The sequence below is a fragment of the Equus przewalskii genome, chromosome 30, assembly GCF_037783145.1.
Source record: "Equus przewalskii isolate Varuska chromosome 30, EquPr2, whole genome shotgun sequence".
Taxonomy (NCBI): domain Eukaryota; kingdom Metazoa; phylum Chordata; class Mammalia; order Perissodactyla; family Equidae; genus Equus; species Equus przewalskii.
Genome location: NC_091860.1, coordinates 21253647 through 21275970, shown reverse-complemented (window position 1 = coordinate 21275970; position 22324 = coordinate 21253647). Strand labels below are relative to the sequence as shown.

The following is a 22324-nucleotide window of genomic DNA, read 5'->3' as shown; positions in this document are numbered from 1 at the left end:
GGATAAAATTCCTTCATTCATGAATTACGTGTGTGAAGGGCCCACTACTTAAAAAATATTTTCTCAAACCATCTAAGGTGTTTGAAATTCACAGTGGTCAAGAATCTCCCCTTAAAATATACTTAACATTAGGAGATGTAATGTCTTCAATAATTATGAGTCACAAGTTTAGGGCTCGTTAATTTAACAGATAGCTAAATGGCCACCTTAAGTCCTCCTTCCGCTGTTATCAGAGGGCTGGGCCTGCTTAGCATGGTTTCGTTTGCGTACTTAAATGTGGCCAGGGATTTGTCATTTGTTATTTAGATAATTATTTTTTATCTTTAGACTGAAGATGAGGATTAGAGGAGTTTACGTTTATTCTTTAACAGTAATGAAAACTTCCGTAATGAAAAAGAAAACAAAAACCTGACTTAGTAAATCCTACAGCAGAGATTTCACTGTCGAGACATGCAATCTTCTCAGGGAAATTTGGGTCAGTAAATGTCGTTGACTTAGCTGTTAAGAAGATGGCAGGTGTGTTTTCCAAATATGTGACTCATATGTTTCCCAAATGTCACCCACATAGTTCTCATTCCCTCTGCGTGCTCAGCTCAGCCTCAGAGTGATGCTTGTGGTACCTCCGGATCGTTTTTTGGACAAAAGGATATGGCCCATATGGTTGTGTCCCAAAATAACTGTTAACTCTTTCCTTGCCTCTGTTAAGCTGAAAGCACTTACTGCATTTCCACATCTCTGTCTTCAAGGGTGATAGTATCTATTAAGAATTAGAGTTGTAAATTGAGATTTGGAAAAGAAGAGGGATGTCAACTGGGTAAAGTTTCGACTTAGAGGAAGCAAACCTTAGAAAAAGAATGGGAAGCCAGTGTGATGGAAGGGATAGAAACCCAAGCTAATGGACAGGATCCCAGGGCTCTCGTCCTGGCTCTGCTTCTGACGGGCCAGCATTTCTCGAGAGCCTGTACTGTGTTAGAGGCCATGCTTCTGGAAGAAGCTTCCACCAGGATGGTCTCCTGACCTTCTCCGAGCTCATCTTCAAGACTTAAAACGTCCCAGGGAACTGGTGTGGTAGCAAGCAGGATCAAATTAGTGAGTGAGTAAACTTAGCCTGTGGCCTGACTGTGCAGCTCCAATGAGCTTTATTCTCATTTAATTCAGTCTCTCTCTTAACCCATATAACCCCGTGAGCTATGCATTATTTGTTCCCTTTTTACAGATATTAGAACTGAAGCAATTACACTTCAATGCAATTATATTTCATAGCATTTGAAAATTAGAAATTGGCCTAGACCTCTCAGTATTTCCCTGGCAGATACCCAGGTCAGCTGTGATGCAGTAGGCTGGCAGGTCAGCGTAAATGCGTAGCTTGATGGAAGAGTTATATAAATGTCTGAAATGAAGTTGGACATGCACATAAGGAATTCCTGCCGTGATCGCACAGAACTGAAAGTAGCGGCATGCCTTTAAAGTGAGAAACGTGCTAGTATAAACATCCTGACAGTCTCTGAGAGGAGACTGAAGCCACAATGTAAAACTCATTTGCATTCGCTCACTGGCACTTGTGGCACCGTTGGTTAGGCGCTTTCTTGAATATGTGATTTCATGACTGTTACTGTGGAAAACTGCCTCTTCTCTTATTGCGGTCCCTCATATGAAATCTAAGTGAGTGTGTTGGAGCTTGGCAACACTTGGATGTGTCACCTTTCTTACTGCGCTGGGCAGGCTGACTCAGTGTTGGTAGATTCTAACTTGTCGTGTGTGTCAAAGTGATGGCCCACCCGTTAGCAGGTCTGGGACGAGGCCTGGGGATGTGTGTTTTAAGACGCTCTTCAAGTGTTGATAATGCACACCTAGCATTTAGAATAAGTACCTTCAATACTTGAAAAATTATTCTGGTCCCCTTATGTATTCTTTTTGGTTATCATTATTGTTTTGTTATAATTTCCTTGCTTTATGGACTATGTCTGATCTTGAGTCTTTGATATTGTTGAGGTTGGCTTTGCAGCTTGGTCACTTTTTTATAACTGGTCTATGTGTGATTGAAAAAGAAAGTACAATTGCTCATGTGTGAAGTAGTCTGTGGATGTTTGTTAGATTAAGCTTGTTAATAAGGTTGTTAAGGGGCCGGCCCGGTGGCACAGCGGTTAAGTTCGCATGTTCTGCTTCGGCAGCCCGGGGTTTACCGGTTCGAATCCTGGGTGTGGACATGGCACCACTTGGCAAGCCATGCTGTGGCAGGCGTCCCACATGTAAAGTAGGGAAAGATGGGCACAGATGTAAGCTCAGGGCCAGTCTTCCTCAGCAGGAAAGAGGAGGATTGGCGGCAGATGTTAGCTCAGGGCTAATCTTCCTCAAAAAATAAAAATAAAAATAAGGTTGTTAAAATCTTCTGTATCTTCTGAATGAATGCAGATTTGGGGGGAGTAGAAGGGATATAGAGGAAACTAGATTGGCTGTGGGGAACAACAAGGTAACTGTTGAAACCAAGTGGTATGTACGTTGGGTTCTTTAGAGTATTTTATCTACTTTTGTATATGTTTAAACTTTTCCATATACAAATTTTTTAAAAACAAACTTTAAAAACCATGAAAAAATCTCTATCTTTCCTAATTTTTTGCTTGTTTGATCTCTCAGTTACTCAACAGGGTATATTAAAACGTCCCGCTTTCTAATTCTGCTGGTCGTTGTGTTACGTAGTTTGAGGTTGTGTTCTTAGACAAATGCTCGTTCATAAAGGCTTTATGTTCCCAGTGAATGCTCATCATTAGGCAGGGGCCCTCGATCTCTAGCCCTGACAAAGCTCTTGTGCTTTTTGCATTAAAGTATTTTGTCTGATATTAATAGTGTTATTATAGTTTTCTTTTGGTCTTAGTTTTTATCTTTTCAATCCTTGTATTTTTTGCTGCTATGTTTTAGGTGTATGCATGTATCTTGGAAATAGCATATTGCTAAACTTTGTTTTTTAATTGCTGACAATTTCTGGTTTTAACTGGTGAGGGCAGTTTGCATTTATTCTATTTGCTATTTGATTGTTTTCCACCATCTTACTATGAATTTTCGATTTGCTTTGCTTTTCTATGCTTTTTTTCTTCCTTTTATTTATATTACTGGTTTTTCTTGATACCCCCCTCCCGCCCCCACAAATAATTTTGAAGTCTTATTTTTTGTTTCTCTTATTTTGGTAGTTACCATTAAATCTTCATATGGATATTTAATAAGCTCTAAAGTTAATTTCACTTCATGTTGCCCTTATGATGCAAGGACCTTAGAACACTGATTCCCAGCACCCCTTTTGTCTTACATGTGATTTCTTTTTTTTTCTTTTGCAGTAACGTTGGATTATAACATGATATAGCTTTCAGACGTACATTGTAATATATTTTGAATTCTGTGTAGATTACATCATGTTCACCACCCAAAAACTAATTATAGTCCATCACCAAACATTACGTGTGATTTCTGATTTTGAGTTCCACTTTGTATTTATACCTCAAATTAGTCAATTTTGTTGCTATTCAGTTTCTTTGACCGCCATTGCTTCTTGTCTCTCACTGCTTTTTGGATCCGGTTTCTTTCTAGTAGTATATCCTTTAGTAGTAAATTCCCTCAGCTGTTGGCTGGGCAAGTTGATGTTTAGCCTTCGTGCATGATGACAGGCTGAGCTGGGTATAGAATCTTCAGTTGACCGCTTCTCTTACCTCAACACTTTGAAGATACTGTCTTATTGTTGTTTGGCTTCTTTTCTTTTCTCTTTTTATCACGCTTTCTACATCTGAGAATTCATTTCCCTTGTCAGTTGTGGAGAATTCTCAGCTATCTTTTCAAATAGTACCTCTCTTCTGTCTTTTGTCCTTTGGAACTCTGTCTAGAGGTATCTTAGAGCTCCTCATTTTATCCCCATGTGTCTTGACTTCTCATTTTCCACCTTTTCTCTCTCTGCGCTGTGTTGTGTAATTTTCTAAGATATGTTGTCCAGTTTACTAGTTCTCTTTCAGCTGTGTCTAATTTGATACATTTAACCTGTTCACTGTTTTGAATTGCATCAGCTATATTTTTTCATTTCTGTAGGTTCTATTTGGTTACTTTTTAATTCTGCCTATTCTTTTTTTCATGGTATCCTGTGTCTTTGGGTTTTGATTTCTTTTATATTTTCAGTCATTTAAAACTACTGAATCTTTTTGGTCAGATCTTTTAAGATATAATTTACGTAGAGTAAAATTCATCCTTCTTAGTGTATGGCTCTGTGTTTTTTGACAGATACATCCCGTTGTATAACCACCAGTGCCGTGAAGATGTAGAATTGCCCCAAATTTCCTTGTGACCCTCCCTGCATCCTAACCCGTGTCAAACACTGCTCTGAAAACCTACTGAGTTTTAAAATTTTTAATTGATAATGCCTTCACACTGTTCAAAAAGTAAATATACATAGAAAGTCTCGCTCCTACCCTTCTTCCTCTGCACTCCCACAGGTACACTTTTATTATATATCCTTCCAGTAATTCTTGATACAAAAACAAGCAATATACTTATTTTTTCTCATCTTTCTTACATAAGAGTTAGCATTTGATATATATTCTGCACCTTGCTTTTTGCACATTTTTAAAAAATAATGTGTCTTGGAGAGCTTTCCAGTTTCTTACAATAGCATTATCTTTCATTTTGTGGATGGAAGTGTAGTTTATTTAGCCGTTTCCCTGTCGATGAACACATAGCCTGTTTCTAAGTCTTTTCACAAACTGTGCTGTGGCGAATAGTCTGTAAACACGGGGTGTGCGTCCTAGTCTGCACTGAGCTCTTGGAAGGAGTGGATTCTGTGTTAGTGATCTTCATGCCCCAGTGCCTGGCATGCTGTTTGGTGCATAGAGATTTATTTGGGTGGGTGGGGGTTGGGGGTGGTCAGTTGGCAGATACAGGAAGGTGAGTGTGACTGCTCTTATCTGATGGATTGCGTCAAAACAGAATTTCTCAGAATGTCTTGTGCCTGAGATCTCCCATGAAAAACATGTTATTGCTGAAAATCCCCATTAGATAGTTTTAGGCCTGATTACAGCTGGCTTTACTTTTCTTTAAACTAGAGAACGGCTTCTGAACTACAGAACAAACAGTCAGCTCTCAGTCCTGACGGTGGGGATCTATTTTTGGTTTTTAATTTGTTTCGTTTGTGTTTTACTGTATGGCATATTTTTAGAGTATAGAGCTTAATAGTCCTATATTGACAGGTGCAATAGTTTTTTTTTTTTTTCTTTTAATAATGTGATGGTTTTACTGGTTATAAAAACTCAAGTAGAAAGGATTTGGAGGTTAGAAAATACCTGTTTTATTAAAATAACATATAGTATGTCAAGGACATCTGAGTAATCGCCCAAAAGCAAAGCTGCTATCATATCAAGAAGTTGATTGATGGCTGACATTACTTCACACGGTCAGAGAATGTACGAGTGAGCGCACAATTGACATGAGGAAACAGCTCGAGCGGCACAGAAGAGTTGCAGAGTTTCTCCTGGGGATTGTATAAAATAAGAAACTCACCCAAATGGTGTGTGTGGTACAAACTTCCTGTAATGGTTCTTTGCCACCTACTCGAGCTTTCTGATGTTGAAGCAAGTCCCAATTAGACATTTCGTCTTTCTCAAATTGTTCTTTTAACCCAGATGAGAAACAGCGCTGGATGTTAGTAACTCTGGCTCAGCAGTCCACTTCCTCAGGCATATGTGATTTTACACACACATGTCTGATCAAGACGTGCCACTGTGCATATACAGGAAAGACTAATTATCAACAACAAAGTGGTACAATTATGTGCATGTTTCAGGGAGAAAAATCAAGAGGAGCAAAGGTAAAAGTTTCAAGGAAACACGTCTCTCTCTGGGATCCGTGTGTCGGTGTTAATCGTTCGGCAGCATTTCACAGATTCCCCAGCCCTGCAGTGTCACTGCTCTGCCGCTTTACGCTAAGATGCGCTGACTGACTGAACTCAGTCTGGCCAGGGCAGAAGTATTCTTTCCCAGGCTGGAACCATCACAGCGCACACCCCTCCTCTCAGAATGCGAGAAGATAGGCAGTTCCTTCAGAGGTTGATATGTTTTTTCATCACTCCTTCCTGTGCTATTAAGTAGCTCTACCACACAGGCGAACATACGTTACATTAAAATGAAAGAAAACTGAGCATTTCCATACCTTTTTTTGGTATGTTTAAGAAACAAAAACCCAGCTGCAGCCTCTCAGGGGTAAGGACGGGAGCACCCTGGGAACTGTGGGCTCCTGCCCCCACCCGGCTGCCTCGTGAACGATCACTGAACACACCCTTGAAAGCTTTCCGCTCTCGGAAAATTCTCCTTTTTCCTACTTGGATTCTTGACTTAAGACTGTCATGTGATTTGAGGCAGGAGTTGGCTTATGTGTCTTCGTCAGGCTTTTCTCCCCAAGGTCCCTTCTCTGCCTTCCCTTTGGACCTGTGGCTGCTTGATTTAGACAGGCAGCCCGTCCTCAGATGGGGCCTGGGGAAACTCACTTTTGAAATAAGTTATAAGGGTTTTAAGATGATCTTTTAGCTAAAATAATATGAAGAAGATGGAGATAAGACATCTGGTAAGACGTCTGATCAGACAGGTCACAGACTTTGTTTTTGTTCTGTACTTACTAATTGTTCTCTCTGTCCCACAGGGGAAGGTGTGGCTAATCGATTTTAATCCATTTGGTGAAGTAACAGACTCACTGTTGTTCACTTGGGAAGAACTGATATCTGGAAGAAACCTAAAAGGTGATTTTAGCGAAGGAGACGCTCTGGAGCAGGTAAGGTGTTAAATTATAACAGACATAAAGGAAACCTTTCAATCCACCAAGTAACTGTTGCCTACTCTTTAGGCACTTGGACGGGCAGTGGCCTGTACTCTTGGAAATGTCGAGTACAACACAGATTTACTCAGAGCTACATGCCCGTGGAAGTGATCCAAAAAGGGTGTGCATGCTGATTCATTCGTTTAACTTTATAGGAAGAAATAATGACCATCTGATTCATATTTTTCCTAGTTATTTTTTTTTTCTTGGCTCCTCCTCTCCTGCCCACCTTGACGCTGGGTCAGTTCCTGAGTCTGTTTATTCTGATCCTGGCTGCAGGGTGCTGACGCTGATAGAGGAGAACTGCCCAGGCGCACAGACTGGGGTCTCTTCACAGTCGTGACCCCAGATTTCAAGTGGGCCCTCCCTGCGGGGCTTTGATCCCTTGTCAGCTTTCTCTTCTGTATGCACAGAGGCTGTGGTACACCTTCTCCCTGCTCCTCAGACCTTCCATCCCATCATTCCTTTGCTTCCTCTCAGCTGATGCTTTCACTTCCCTCTCACAGTGAAAGAGCGTCTGTCGGTGAGAACTCACTGTGTTTAATTGTCATCAGCCTACAAACTTCCCTGTGGCCTTCCTCCCGGGTCTCATCCCCGCCCGCCCAGCATGCCCGCCCCTCCTCTCTCCTTACTCTGTGCTGTCGTTGCTCTCCTTCCTGTTTTTCCAGTCTCTTCCTTTCTCCCAACTCCCATCTATTAGGATTTAACCACGTTCAGACATCACCCATCTTAAAAAAACAAGGCCTTCTTTAACCCCATGTCTTCACCCGGCCACTCTCTCCTTCCTCCTCATCTTCACAGCCATACTTTATTTAAGCCACAACTTTGTAAAGCTTTTTTCTGCCTATAAAAGTAATACGTGGTCATTTTAAAGGAAATTCTGAAATCACCCGTAATCCTACCACCTTGAGAACCGCTGCTTACATTATGGTATATAACATGCTATGTACATACGTGTGAACTTTTTAAAATAAATGAGATTATACTACATGTGCAGTTATGTATCCTGAGTTTTTTATTATTATCTTGTGAGTGTTTTATATCTTTTATGAAATAGTTTTATTTTTACATGGTCATTTAAAAAAACAGAATTAGAAAGAGGCAAGCCTTGAAATCCTACCCCTAGAAATAGCCATCCTTACCCCTTGAGTTAGTATTTTTCCAGGCATTTTTTGGTATGTGCGCACACAGATTTTTACATAAGTGGGATTGGACTTGTTTCCCTCATGCTGCCATGTAACTTGTTTTTGGGAACTGCTCAGTGGCTGTGTGTCATCATGGCCACTTCCTTCTACGTCATTTCTCCTTGCTGCCTGCTGGCTCTTACCCTCCTCACCTGTTCCCTCCTGCAGGTTCGCCTCTGGCCCTGCCGTTCCACAGAAACTGCTCTTGGCCAGGGCCCTCTGCCTTGTTGCTAATTCCAGGGAGCGATGCACAGCCCTCTCTGGTTTAGCCACTTGGCGAGCTTTGAACGTGTCACCCTCTCTTTCTTACGACCCTTCTTTCCTTGGTTCCCATGACACATGTTCCCTCCCGGGTGTCTTCCTCCTTTTCTGCCTGCCGCCTTGCCTTCTGTGGGAGTGTCTTTTCTTCTGTCCATCTCTGAGATCCTTCTTTTCATCATGACAGTGGCCTGGGCTGTCTTGGGCCCTGTTTTTCTGGGTTGGACGAAGGTTGATATTTTCCCTGTCAAGGCACTCCCCTACTATGTTGTACTTTCTGTTGACGTGCCTGGGCCCTGCCTTGGAGTCCCAGTTTCTGAGCCCCGGGGCAGTGTCTCTCTTGTTCTCCACAGATCTGTGGCCTCAGCACAGTGCGAGGCACAATTCTTGTTTGTCAGATTCACGAATGAAGGAACTTTATCCCTACTGGCATCTTCCAGTCTTGGGCCATTAAATCTGAGTGTCCAGGAAGGAGAATGTAAATTACTCAGCACGGGGTTATTTTTAAACAGGAGGAACACAGTTACTGGACAGAAACAGTGTATACAAGATTCACTCTATGATCCAAATCCTTCTGTCTTTCTTTCTTCTTAATTTAAACAGCATTATATTGGAGGTTAGGGGATAAGAAAAGGAAAAAGGAACTGGCTCTGGCCTTTCCACCAGCATCACCTCCTGCTTGTCTTCCACTCCCCAGAGACCTGGCCTGCCTTCTGTTCCGCAGAGCCACAACGCCCTATCTTAGGATCTCTGTACCGGCTTCAAAGCCGCTTGCTGCTCCCAGACCCACAAGGCTGCCCCATCGTGCTATTCAGTTCTCAGCCCCCATGTCCCCTCCTACCCAGGTCTTAGCCGACCACCCCTGTAAAGTAGGCCATGTGCTTCTCCTCTTGTTAGAGCGTCCTGTTGTTTTGTTTTATAACGCTTTCTGCTATCTGAAATCATCTCGTTAATTTATTTGTTTGCTTGCTTACCAGCTGTCTGCCAGTCTCATTTACCAGGTTCTCTCTCCTACCTAGAACAAGGTCCAGCCCAAAGTAGGCATCTTATGAATATTTCTCGGATGAGTGGTCTGTCTGTCATAAGATATTGCCTGCTTTCTAGGGCTCCACAGTCCTGTTCCGTTCAAGTTCCTGGCCCGTCTCCTTCTGCTGGACACCATCCATCCCTCACTAGGTATCTGCCACCCAGGAAGTGCAAACCCAAGGCCTCTGTCTCTGAAATCCTTTCGGCACAACACAACATGTAAATATGGTGTCAAGACTCTAAGAAGTACAGTGAAGGATGTGCAGACTCATTAAATACGATACTTGCATTTGCAGTTTTACGTGGGTTGTGAGAGAGACAGAAATACGAAGTCCAGTGACATCGGAGAAGTACGAAAGTGTTAGGAATTCATAGCACTCGTTTGCCCTCACTGTTAACTTTATTCTCTAAGGCGGTGCTTCTCAACGTTGTACCTGTAGAAAATGATTGTGTTGGGACCAGCCCAGTGGTGTAGTGGTTAAATTTGTGCTCCGCTTCGGCAGCCCAGGGTTCATGGGTTCGGATCCCAGGCATGGACCTAGCACCACTCGTCAAGCCATGCTGTGGAAGCATCCCATAAAATAGAGGAAGATTGGCACAGATGTTAGCTCAGCGACAATCTTCTTCTAGCAAAAAGAGGAAGCTTGGCACGAGATGTTAGCTCAGGGCCAATCTTCTTCACAAAAAAGATAATGTTTATAATATTCTGGTTTGTATGAGATTGCTCGAGTCCAGAGATAAGTAGCCTGAGGCCCCTGGCCCATTCAGGGATGGCAGAGATCCACACCCATTTGCAGCCCACAGTGGCTGTGCACCAGTAGCATTTAGGCATTGACCTGGCTCTCCATGAGGACGCTGTTTTCAGATACCTTATTTTTAATTTCTAGTGAATATGTGGAAAAACTTGAAAATCTTGGTGACTTCCTTTACCTCAGACTCTTGTTTGCTTCCTTACCTAGTACAGAAGGGAACACAGAGTTGAAATTGTTATGCTAGAGTCTTCTTCAGTTTGAAGAATAGACTTTAAAAAGAAATTCTCACACTCTTTCCTTCTTTTCTCTTTAGGATTCTCCAGCTTTCCGTTGCACGAACAGTGAAGTGACAGTTCAGCCCAGCCCCTATCTGAGCTACCGACTGCCCAAGGACTTTGTGGATCTCTCCACCGGGGAGGATGCTCACAAGCTCATAGATTTCCTTAAACTGGTAAAGGATACGGATATTTAGTATGCCGGGCAGCTTTGTCTTCAAACTGGCTGTTAATGCTTCAGTTTAGTCTCATACCTTCTAGACTTTTCCGTGATGATTATGAATTAAAGGAGCAGAATTACTGAGTTGGATCATTTTATAATGAAGTGTGTGATGTGAGCGGAAGGAGTAATTTATTTCATAATTTATTAGAATGACAGAAGGTTTTTATGATGGGCATGCTTTTTGAATAACTTTTATAATACTTTTAATTTTGGAGAAAGTGCGTAGACAGGGCTAAGTGGAGATCACTTCCTTAAGGGGAAATGTGAATATTTGTATTTGTGTGTGGGTTTCTGGGTGGGAACGTTTGTACGTATGAAAGAAAAAGAAGAAAATATTCAGATACCTGAGGGTAATCGGGTGATTACCCCAGAGCCATAGTGATAAACTAGTTTAACAAATTAGTTAAGACATGTTTTTCCATGATAATTTTCAACCACATCTTTTGCCAAGGCCTCTAGAAAATTACACTTGCTGACAGAAAAAGTGATCTTGGCTGCACAGATATCCCAGTTGGAATGTGCTGTCTTAATGTAGTCTCGGTTTCCTTTGACAGAAAAGAAATCAGCAAGAGGATGAATGACTGGAGTGCCAGAGTTCAAGACCGAGTCGCCGAGGAAGCCGCCGCTCCTGCAGGAGGCCCTTCATAGTCCCCAGCTTCCTCTTGACCCCGTCGGATGTGGGTGGGGCGGGCTCTGTGCAAATCAGTAGCTTTTTATATTCATGTATATTAAGCTGGAAAAAAAATGGAAGGACTTTGCTACTTGTAAAAATAACGTAATAAATAGATCTTAAACACAGGAAACCATACCGTTCTGATGATAAAATACTGTCCATGAAACACCTTTCCCTTTGGGCTCCGTCTGTTTCCATTTACCCAGGTTTCTTGTGCTGGTTTTGCACCTATCAGGTAGTGGGCAAATTTGTATTTATCATACAGAAATGGATTCTTTCCTGATCGTTACTTTTCCACTGAAAAAGTAGAATCTTATATTACTAGAGAAAATATTTTTTCTACTTTGAGGATTTTCGTATAATTTTCCTATCAGTTTAACTTCAGTTTGGGGATAGCTAAAAGAATACAGGCCTCTCAGACTATCAGATAATCATGAAAATTTCAGTATATTACAACCATCTTAGTATACATTAGTAAAACAATCACAGATTTAATTACAATTTGGCCTTTTAAAAAAAATACCGGAATTTTGGGGAGATAGATTTACTTTTTGAGGCCACCATCCCAGTAATTATTGTTCAGTGCCCTCATTGATGAGCTGATGGCTAATTTACTCAGCACTGACTGTGCCAAGATGCCCTGCCAAGTGCCCTTGATGTCTTATTTTATATCGTGGAGAAATTTGGAGGAAACAGACGTTACAGGTTCCCAGGGTTCCTATGTAATGTGGTATCAAAGAACACGAGTTGGAGGTGCGTTTCTCGTCACAGGAGAGCACACGTGAGTGCTGCCGGGAGGGGACACAAAGGGCAGGCCTTCCCCTCCCTGTGGAGTCAAGGCAGCTTACGCATAATGATGAAAGATATCACGTCTTTTTTGGTTATCTCAAATTCTGTAGCTTTTTGTGCGGTTTTTCTGTTCCAGTAATTTGATATTAGTATTTGAAATGCAAAATACAGAGATCCAGTTGGAATCTTTGTACTCAGTATATCAAATGCCATTTCTGAGGCCAACTGTTGGAGGTACAGGTGCTTTAAAAATATTTTCATTTTTTTTAAAACCACACATGAGTGTCTGTTAATTCAGAATGGAGGGGTTTATTATCGTGAGCCTGGCTCTGGAAGCTGGATTCGCCAAGATGGTACTTTACCAGTCAAAAAAAAAGGTAAATATATTTGAGACTAATTTGAAAAATCCAGGTACATATAATAAAAAGACTGAGGCAAAACTTGGCAAATATTTCATCAACAGTGCAATTAGTGGTGTAAAACATTAAATTTTCCTGAGGAAATTATTGAGTTCAACTCTCACTTTCCTTTCAAAAATGTGGTTTTTGTATGTCGTTTCCTTAGTATATTTAATTTTAGTTGATTATCCTGATGTTAATATTAAATATAGGATAATATGAGGAAATAGTCCCCTGAGTTCAAATATCATTTATGCCCGCCTAAAGATTAGTTTGGAATTACCCTTTTATTTTGTTGGCACTCTCTCTTCTTTCTTTGAGATGCCTCAGGCTTATGCTTGAATTGTAAAGCGAATACTTATGATTCCTTATCGCGGTCCGGAAGTCCTGCCTCTGCAGAGCGGACGTGGCAGCTGTGGTCCTGGCGGGTTGGGATAAACGTGTTTACTTGGTCCTGCAGGCAGTGGCATGTACATGGGCCTCCGCACAGCGGACTTTGCCAGATATCCTATTTTAAAAAGTCATTTTCATTTGCATTTTCTGAGTTCATAATTTTTTCCTGTCTACTCAGCCATTTCTTTTTTTGGTAATTGAGGATCGTGTCTGTGAAAAAAACAAACAGAAACCTTATGCGACTGAGTTGCTTTGGCTCAGGTTTGTTTTCTTCCCTTATAAAGTGGGAGGATGATAAGGATAAGTTCATGATCTGTTAAATGAGATATCCCGTGTAAAACTTTCCATACACCCATGCGTTGTACATAATAAGCCCCCCAACAAATGGTCACTGTTACCATCATTCTGCTTTGCAGACCTCTGTATACTAAAGGCAAGTTCTTTTTAACAGAATTGAGAGAATTTTGAGTGGAAAGGGACTTCAGAGATCATTCGGCCCAGTTTCTTTCTTTTCTTTCCCTCCCCCTACTCCATCCCTCTCTAATTTCCTTCCTTTTTTTAACAGTGGAGAAAAATACTGCCAGGGGGAGTAAGACTTGTCCAAAATCTTTATTGTAGCAGAATCAGGACCACAAAGGGACTTCTAGTTTAATGCTTTTCTCTAGGCTAAGGCTTTAGCCTGATATTTTTTATAGATAAGTTTCAACTAGGACAAATTATTCTTTTAATAATAGAATTTTCAAAAAAGAAATTGTTTTTTAAATAAAAGTAAGTACAAATTCATCTCATGCATTTGTATGTAGAGGAGTAGAAATTAAATGAAGAAATAACAGTCTCTGAAAGATTAATTCAATTTCATGTTTATATTAACCAGGCTGATCTTGAGAGGCGACTTAGCCATTTTTAGACATTTCAAAGACACAATTCCTCTTTAACTGAAAGTTGTTTCAGTCACGTGTGGTCTTGGCTCATAGAAAACAGTTTCAGTAAGTATGCTAAGAGAATAAGTGATGCTAACCTCACCGCTCCTACATGGGGCAGGTCGATTAGTGTGCACGTGAAGAGGCTGGAGGCAGAGGAATAGAGGACCTGGTCAAAAGGCAGTTGAAGACACAGCTGAAAGCCCCATGTTGGGCAGTGAGGCTGGCACTGATTTCCTGAAGAGAGAAGGCATTCAAATGCCTCCTTTTTCCACTCAAGGAAACCAAAATAACGCTTCTAAATGCATGTAGGCTGTTTGAAAAACTAGCGGGTGGAGCATGAAGGTAAGAAGACAGCCACAGTGGCTCATTCATTCGGTAATATTTCTTGGGTCCAGGACAGCATTAGCTGCTGTGTATACATCCCGAAGGTTCCTGCCTTCATAGATCTAACAATATAGTACACCATGATGAACAAGTAAAGGAAGAGAGAGAAATTGTGATGAGCAGGGCACAGTAAAGACGAAGAATGAGACAGACATGGACTTTGGTGTGAGAAGGAATCTCTTGGGAGGCCGTAGCTAGGCTGAGACCTGAGGATGAGAAGAAACCAGCCACGTGAAGAGGGGCGAGTCTTCCACACAGGAGCATGCACCTGAGGTGAGAAGGGCCTTGGGAGAGTTGCGGCAACTCAAGAAGACCACTGGGTGAGGGGAGAAACGGGCAGGGCCTTTTGCCGGTGGTAAGATGTTGGGATTTCCTTCTCCAGTGAGGTGGGAAGCCACTGGGAGGTTTAAGCGAAGGAAAGACATAATTTGATTGAGGGTTGTGAAGTGTTACCCTGGTTTCTGTGTGGAAAGCAGATCAGTTAGGAGAACGGTGCCTACTGGTGATGATAGTGGCTTTGCTCCGGGGGTGGCATTGAGAGGAGATGAGGCAGAATGGTTGGGGATACAGCTGAAAGGAAGCAGTGACGATGTGGGCGTGAAGGAAGAGGAGGCATGGGGAGTGATGCTGAGGTTTCTGATCTGAGCTGCCAGGTGGAAGGTGATGCTGTTTTTCTAAGAATGGGAAAGACTAAAAGAGGAACCAGGGAGAGAAATCAAGATGCTCTTGGACATGAAGAATTTGAGATTCCACTGACTTATCCAGAGAAAGATGTTAAGAGACAAGTGGATAGAATTGAAAAGGTAGTTTGGGCTAGAAATAAAAATTGGGGGAGTTAGCACATATTAGCATTTAAAACCATTGGAATGGATGAGATTACTTAGAAGAGGCCCAAGGCTTTTCTGGGGGAAATCCAACAATTAGCACTTGTGCAGAAAGTAGGAGTCGACTGAAAAGTCACGGCAAATTGGGAAAGAAAACCAGGAGAGGCTTATGTTCAACTCTGTGGGATACTGCTAAGGAGTTGAATAAGATTAAAATAGTGTTCTTACATATTGTGAGTAGTAATCTTTTGATTTGTTAAAAGCCCTACTGTGGGTGTTTAATGTGAAATTAGACCAGTGGTTCTTACTGATTTTTATGTACTCAGTATAAATCTCTCCACACAACAGAAGTTTAATAATATTTAGCTATATAATTATTTTGAGATTCTCTAATTGATCGCTAGTTTTGTCAAAGCCTCAGTATGAAGTAAGGATGACTTAAGTTGTACTTTCTTCATCGCTGATTTTCTTGCCTATTTGAGACTCATGTTTAACGTGTAGAGTTCTTAGGGGCATTATCTCACCATGTATTTATGGACTTTCAATCAAGTCAAGACTTAAACGGAATTTCTCCTGCTAATTACAAGTGGCTTGCTCCCTCTTTTCGAAAAACAAATGTATAAAACGTCAGCAATAATTTTGGAACAAGACCAGCAGCTGGGGACCCAACTACCCATTCATAGCGTATGGACAATCAAGCCTTAGGGAACTGAGTATAAACAACAAAATAACCTTCAAAATAAGCTACGGCCATTCTTAATAATTTGAGGAGAAAGGAGTTTCTCTGAGAATCCAGTGAAAGTTAGGGACGCTCCTCAGAAAATTTTACACACAATTTGAGGGGGTCATAAACGCCAGATTAAGAACCCCTGGGCTAAAGCCATGTAGGATAATAGCCAAGGCTTCTGCAGGCGTAAGAATGGAGCCATTTTATGTGTACCTCAGAAAAGTAGAGCTTTAGTTTTAACTTAAATACAGTGTCTCACAATGGTGTTTATGTAATTAATTCATTTATAGTACATCCCCCCAAGAGAGCAATTTGTCAGCGCACATAAACAAAGGAAACCGTGTATTAGAATTCAACCAGAGACGCAGAACCAGTACGAGATTCATATGTACATACATAGACATGTTATAAAATCTCTTTACTATGTGTGTATGTATATATACACACACGTATATGTAAGTAGATACATACATTCATGTGTGTGTAAATGAGGACTTGATTACAAGGAATTGATTTCTGCAATTGAGAGGGGCTGGCTGAACTAGTCAGCCCAAAGTCTCGAGCAGGCTGGACCTCCACCAGCAGGGGCCAAAGCTCTTGTCAGCAGGTGGAATTTCTTCTCTCTCTCAGGAAATCCTCAGTCCTGCTTTTAAAGCCCTCCAACTGATTAAGTCAGGCCCACCAGGATAATCTCCCTTAAAGTTAACTGATAGGGACTTTAATTACATCTGCAAAAGTCTCTCCTCATCAGCACCTAGACTAGTGTTTGAATAACTGGGGACAGTAGCCGCTAAGCTGACACATCAAGAGCCATGACAGATGGGGTCAGAAGGTCACACTGTACTTACAGAAGCGAGTTCTGGTGATGGATTGTAACAGTTCTCTTTCAAGACATACTATGTTGTTAAAGCAATAACTCCGATTGTTTTTCGAGGAGCCATCTGATTATTCACAGGAATGGGTGTTATCCTTGAAAGCAGCTGCTTTAGAGAACGATACACTTATTTTTGCCACTCCAAAACCTTTTTCTGAGTCTTTTTGGAAGTCCCGTCCGATCCACTTATAAGCCACAGAAGAAAATCTATCTTTATTCAATACCTTGTTTTTTGACAAAAAGTAGTATACAGCTCTAAATCACTTTTTTTCTTATTCATCAGACTTGGTTCAGAATTTTCCAAAATTCAGATCCAGCTCCAAGAAGCCGTAATCCATTTTGTGTACCCCTAGGACATTAGTCTTCCTGAAGTGCAATTCCAGTCACTCTAACGCTGAAAGCCTCGCAGAGGTTTCCCGGTTCTTCCAAGCCCAGCCTTCTCGGGGGACACTCAGAGCCCTGGGCGGTATCGCCCCGATCTGTCCTCATGGCCTCATCTTCTCCATCCCGTGCTGGGCTCCGGCCAGCCTAGAGTGCTCGAGACAGCCGAGGATGTCTTTACCTGTCTCACCTGTTCCCTCTGCTGTGCCTCACCCACTCACCCCTCCTCACCGCCTGCCCAACCTGCTTGTTTAAAGCCAGCCTTCAAGGCCTGGCTCAAGTGGCGTGTTCCTCTTGAAATTATCCAGAGTGTCTTCTGTGCTGGAATTTTCACAGCACTTTGACATTACTATTCCTTTTACACTTAGAACCCTCTACAGTCTGTGTCCTAATCCTTGCACGAATTGTGGCCTTGGGGCAAGAACGGTGTCTTTGCTTTATTTTCTCACAGTGCTCGGTGCATGCGCTATCTTGGCCCAAAGCAAGGCACTTAGCATCACTGTAGGTGTTCTGACCTAGAAGCAATTGAAAACAAGTCCTCCAGATGCAAAACTAACGCATCACTCCCAAGGTCGGCAACTTGAATAATGCAACTCTCAGTTATGTACATTACAGAATCATTACTCCCAAAAGATTATTAAAGAGCTCTTATCTTTCCTTAACTGAACCAAATCATCAAAAACATCCTGCGGATATCTCACCCCACAGCATTCATGATGGAACATGTACGAGGCCTAAAACTGTGAATAAATTCCAACGGAGTAATTGCTCCTGCCTACCTGTTCTGAAAAAACGCGACAGAACCTCAGCATATCCTGTGACTGCTTGCCTTGCGTCTTTTTAGCCACTCAGGCCTCCTTCCCTGTCCCCATTCCCGAGTGCTAACAAGCACTGTCGCCGTATGAGGCCTGGACAGACACAACCGCCTTCCATACACTTACAAACCATCCAGAAGGATCACCTTTTCCAGGGCTAGTTCTGTTTTGCTTTTGTTTGCTTTGCATTTAAGTGGGAAACTAGGCTTTTTGTCGTTGCCTATGAGCATAGTCCCTGGTTACTCAGGGGGACCCGAGAGCCAGGCCGCCTGGGCTAGAACTGGCTTTGTCACCTGCTGACGGCATGGTCCTGGGCAAGGTCTCGGATCTCTCTGGCCCTGTGTCTCCTAATCCATAAAAGAGAGATGGCAGTGGCACCTACCCAACAGGGTTGTTGCCAGAAGTCAGTGGAGGACAGTTCCCGGCATCGTTGTAAGTGCTCAGTAAGCGTAAGCTCACTCTTACTGCGCTATCTCGTTATCGTGGTGTGATTTCAACGAGCGGCCTGCCTCTCTGTTATAGTAATCCAATAATACTTCCTGCTGTCTGCCTTCCTCTGTGTTTGGGGGAAGGGTTCTAGGGGGAGACCCCTCTTGATTTTCTCTGTCCTACCCGCATAGCCAGTCTTTCCCCATCACAGCGTCGCTGTAGTGCAACCTTCCCAGGATTCTCTCTCTTCCTACCTGGGATACAGTGTGTGCATCCCCAGAGCCACTCCACTTGACCTGGGGCCTGGAGGCAGCAGCATGTGGTTGAACATAGATTTCAGCAAGGCTTCAAATACAATTATGTGAAAGCAATAGATTGGGGACTGGAAAAAAAAATGCATCCATTCAGGAGACACAAGAAATGACCAACCTGGTAAGAAAACATTCCAGGATAGGGAATGCCAAATGCTCTATGTACAGTACCAAGTTGTAACTCTATGACTGTGTGAATTAAGCAATAACTTCCCCCCCTTTACAGAAGATGAGTCTGCAGCTCAGATCCTTTGCTGTAGATAGTGGGCAGTCAGGTACGGAGGTGGGATTCAAAGCCAGATGTGTCTGAGTCCAAAGCCCACACTCTCTTCATCCTATATCACTCTGCTCCAAAAACCACGGAAGGATAACCCAAAGTCTGTGCAGGTGTGTGCAGACTGTACGCTATTACTCAATGGCCCTTTAAATTTCCCCCATAAGTAAAATACGTATATAGGTTTCTCAAAAAATTCTAGTGGAGGCCTTTGAAACAAGTGGTTCCTACTTTCATGAACTAGATACCAAGTACAGGGACAAATTTGGAAGGATACAAAATAAGACTTGGAAACTCCTTGCTCCTTCTAGAACAGACTTCTTTCATTGTCCTATTTCAAGAGTGATGATTCCCTCACTGTTCCAGTCACCATCCACTAGATCAGTCTGGTTGGTTCACTTTTGTCCCACAGTGGAATTCCAAGAGGCCACCCGTTCCTCCCGCTGGCCAGGGACACGGCCCCCAGCAGGCGAGCCCTGAGCATGTGCACTCTGCTCTCGATTTCCAGGAGCACCTTCTGCTTTGTCTTGGTTCTGCAGTTCAGTGACAATACTCCTGGTTTCGTGTGTGTATTTTTATCGCGTGCCCTCAATTCAACTTTTGGCTTAATGGGGTCCTTTCTATCACAGCGACAGTGTAGCCACCTGACTTGGCATCGTGTGCTTGGGTTCCTGGGCCAGGTCGATTCTGATTGAATAGATCACTCAACTTCCATTACATTTGAGGAAAACAACTGCAAACCTGAAAAAAAACAAAACTGAAAGCTTATATGTCGACACCGGGTGGGTAGATTTTCTTGCCCTTCTCCACTCTAGAGTATAACCATAGCACGTCTGTGTGGCTGCCGGGGATGAGCAGCAGGAGCAGAGCAATATTATGGAATTTCCACTTGTTTTTGAGTCTTAGGTTGCTATATTTTCTTTTCTCTGCTTTCCCTTTTTCCTAATTCTTTGATGTATTAGTTTAGGTTTTTGAAAGCTCTGGACAGGTAGGAGGCAATAGTCCCTGACCTTGAGGAGATTTACGGTTCAATGGTGAAACCGACACACACACACACATATAGCGTGTCTAAGAAAAGATACGCGGATACACGTCTGTTAGCCAAGGAGCAGTAAATGAAGACAAGCCTTGATTTATAATACTTCGGGTTTTTTGTTTGTGTTTTTTTTGAGGAAGATTAGCCCTGAGCTAACTGCTGCCAATCCTTCTCTTTTTGCTGAGGAAGACTGGCCCTGAGCTAACATCCGTGCCCATCTTCTTCTACTTTATATGTGGGACGCCTACCACAGCATGGCTTGCCAAGCGGTGCCATGTCTGCACCTGGGATCTGAACCGGCGAACGCCAGGCCGCTGAGAAGTGGAACATGCAAACTTAACCGCTGCACCACTGGGCCGGCCCCCAATACTTTGTTTTATAAGATATAAAAAGTGAAATATCATAAATTAAAAGTTGGTTTAATATAATTTATTGAGTTTTTGAGAAAAAGACTCGATAGCAAAAAAGAAAAATCCTCCCATTATGTCCCATTATGCAAATACCTGTCCATCAAACGATCAGCCCTAAATATGGTTTGTTGCACGTCAGTTTTCTTTAATGCCACACAGCTCCATATATACCAGTCTGACATGAGGGAAGTGAGAGGAGACGGCTGCTGAAGGGATTCTACTTTCTTCCTCAGAGTTCCCTGACTTGGACATCAATGATGATTGGTTATGATTAGAAGAATCAGGGCACAAAAGGATACCTTATGCACGACTGAACCCTGGAAATACCGTCTCTTTAAGGAAGAGCTGTGTGCAAAGCCGTAGAAAGGCTTTCCCTCCTGTCTTCATGCCCTGTGTTTATTTGCAGTTCACAGGGCGTCTACCTGCTAAGAAGTTCAGCCAAGGATTTCTCTGGGCAGGTGGGGGCTCGTCTTGCCTTTGATGGGATGACTTCAGAAGGAGTAAGCCAGTCCTTAATCTGAGTTCTTTCCAGTTACATCATGGCAGAACATGGGGCTAACAGGCACATGCTTACCTCCCTCCCCAGCCCCCAGCCCCAGATAAGAAGGGTGAGGGGGAGCGATGGGGGAAGAAAGAGCACAGATGTTATGTATGGATGTGGATGTGTACACACGCACACACACATTTACGAACGTTAATTTAAAGTTGATTTGCTTTGGTATTTAGGCAACACTTGAATTTGGAAATAAGAAAGTATGCCAGTAACAAAAAGGAAGAATCATCAAAAGGTGTGATACCACAGCTTGAGGGATGACGGGGGATGACCTAATCTCCGTGGAAACTTCTCAGCGTGTCATAACGCAGGATAAATGGCCGTGGAGCCAGGCCAGAATCCTCGAGTGCTTTTCTCCAAAGCATCGTCCCAGACTCACAATATTCACTGGATAAATTGTAGGTCTTCTCTGTCTTCTTTCTTTCTTTTTTTTTTGAAAGATTCGTCCTGAGCTAACATCTGTTGCCAATCTTCCTCTTTTTTTTTCTCTTCCCCAAAGCCCCAGTGCATGGTTTTATATCCTAGTTGTAAGTCCTTCTAGTTCTGCTTTATGAGCCACCACCACAGCATGGCTACTGACACACGGATGGTGTGGTTCCACGACCAGGAAGCGAACCTGGGCTGCCAAAATGGTGAAAATGCTGAATTTTAACCACTAGACCATCAGGGCTGGCTCTCTTTTTCTTCTTTCTGACTCTTCATTCTCTCACCTTCTCCCTTTTTTCCTTCTAAGAAGTCATCTTGTTGTGCCACAGTTTATAAGCAGGGCCCATTGTTTAGGTCTGAGGAACAGGACAGGATTATATCCAGCATTATACATTTATTCTTGTGGGAAGAACTGACGGCTTATTCTTGAATGTCTACCCATTGCTTTGTAGATGAAAAGTGTTGCATAAATGCCAAGTAACATTATTGCTTTTAGGGGTGTTTACTTTCAGCCTGGTAAAAGGCGTTTATCTCCAGGCCCAATGGAAGCTCAAACTTCCACAGCCAGAAATTACATCTGTTTCTCACACATACAAGAGAAGCAGACTCCCGTACACGTATTCATGATGCTGAGAGCATTGTCCTTCTTAGTCATTAAAAAAAAAAAGTCACTCAAAGAAAGGGGACATTGGGAAGGGACACAGGAAAGAAGGGATGGAGAGGCATATTCTCAAATGCTCTTCAAGGGTGTCTGACATTGATTGCAAGGGAATTTAGAATTGGAGAAATAAATACAGTAGGAAGAGATACAGCATTTAAATAGACAACTTAAAGTCCTTAAAGAAGGATCCTGGTACCTCTTTCAATAAATTAGTAGGTATGAGGAATGAAAAGGTACCAGGATAGCAGACAGCTGCTTCCTGTCACCGTTTGTTGTCATGGAGTCACCTTCTTTGAAATCGAAATGAGAATTTGTGGGATGAGCCTTAGAAAAGCAGAGATAAAGATTCCGGGATGTGATAACGCTCACTTCTGGGTTTTGAACTCAAAATAAAGCTGTGGCAAAATCTGAATAATGGGAAGAAATGTGGTCACTCTGTTAAGAAGCTTTGGTTGCAAGCAACAGAAACTAACTCTGGTTAACCACAG

At 42.5% G+C, this 22324-nt stretch overlaps 1 protein-coding gene and 1 long non-coding RNA gene across 5 annotated transcripts in view; one reads left to right on the top strand and one right to left on the bottom strand.

Moving 5' to 3' along the window:
* The window catches only part of CDC123 (cell division cycle 123), a 55760-nt gene extending 44402 nt beyond the window's left edge, over nt 1–11358 (top strand). For both annotated transcript variants that reach the window (XM_008538689.2, XM_008538688.2), the window contains 3 exons: nt 6664–6792; nt 10371–10508; nt 11110–11358. In XM_008538689.2, the coding sequence (XP_008536911.1) occupies nt 6664–6792; nt 10371–10508; nt 11110–11136 (294 nt within the window). In that variant the 3' untranslated portion in view covers nt 11137–11358. The remainder of the gene's footprint in view (nt 1–6663; nt 6793–10370; nt 10509–11109) is intronic.
* Nucleotides 11359–12683: 1325 nt separating this feature from the next.
* Nucleotides 12684–22324, bottom strand: part of LOC139080493 (uncharacterized) — a 62535-nt gene continuing 52894 nt past the window's right edge. Inside the window, exons 3-4 of one of the 3 annotated variants that reach the window (XR_011535043.1) lie at nt 16515–19491; nt 12684–13018 (exon numbers count right to left, since the gene is read on the bottom strand). This is a non-coding gene — a long non-coding RNA (uncharacterized lncRNA). Of the gene's footprint in view, nt 13019–16069; nt 19492–22324 lie in introns of those variants that run through there. The other 2 variants (XR_011535042.1, XR_011535041.1) reach the window with 2 other exon arrangements.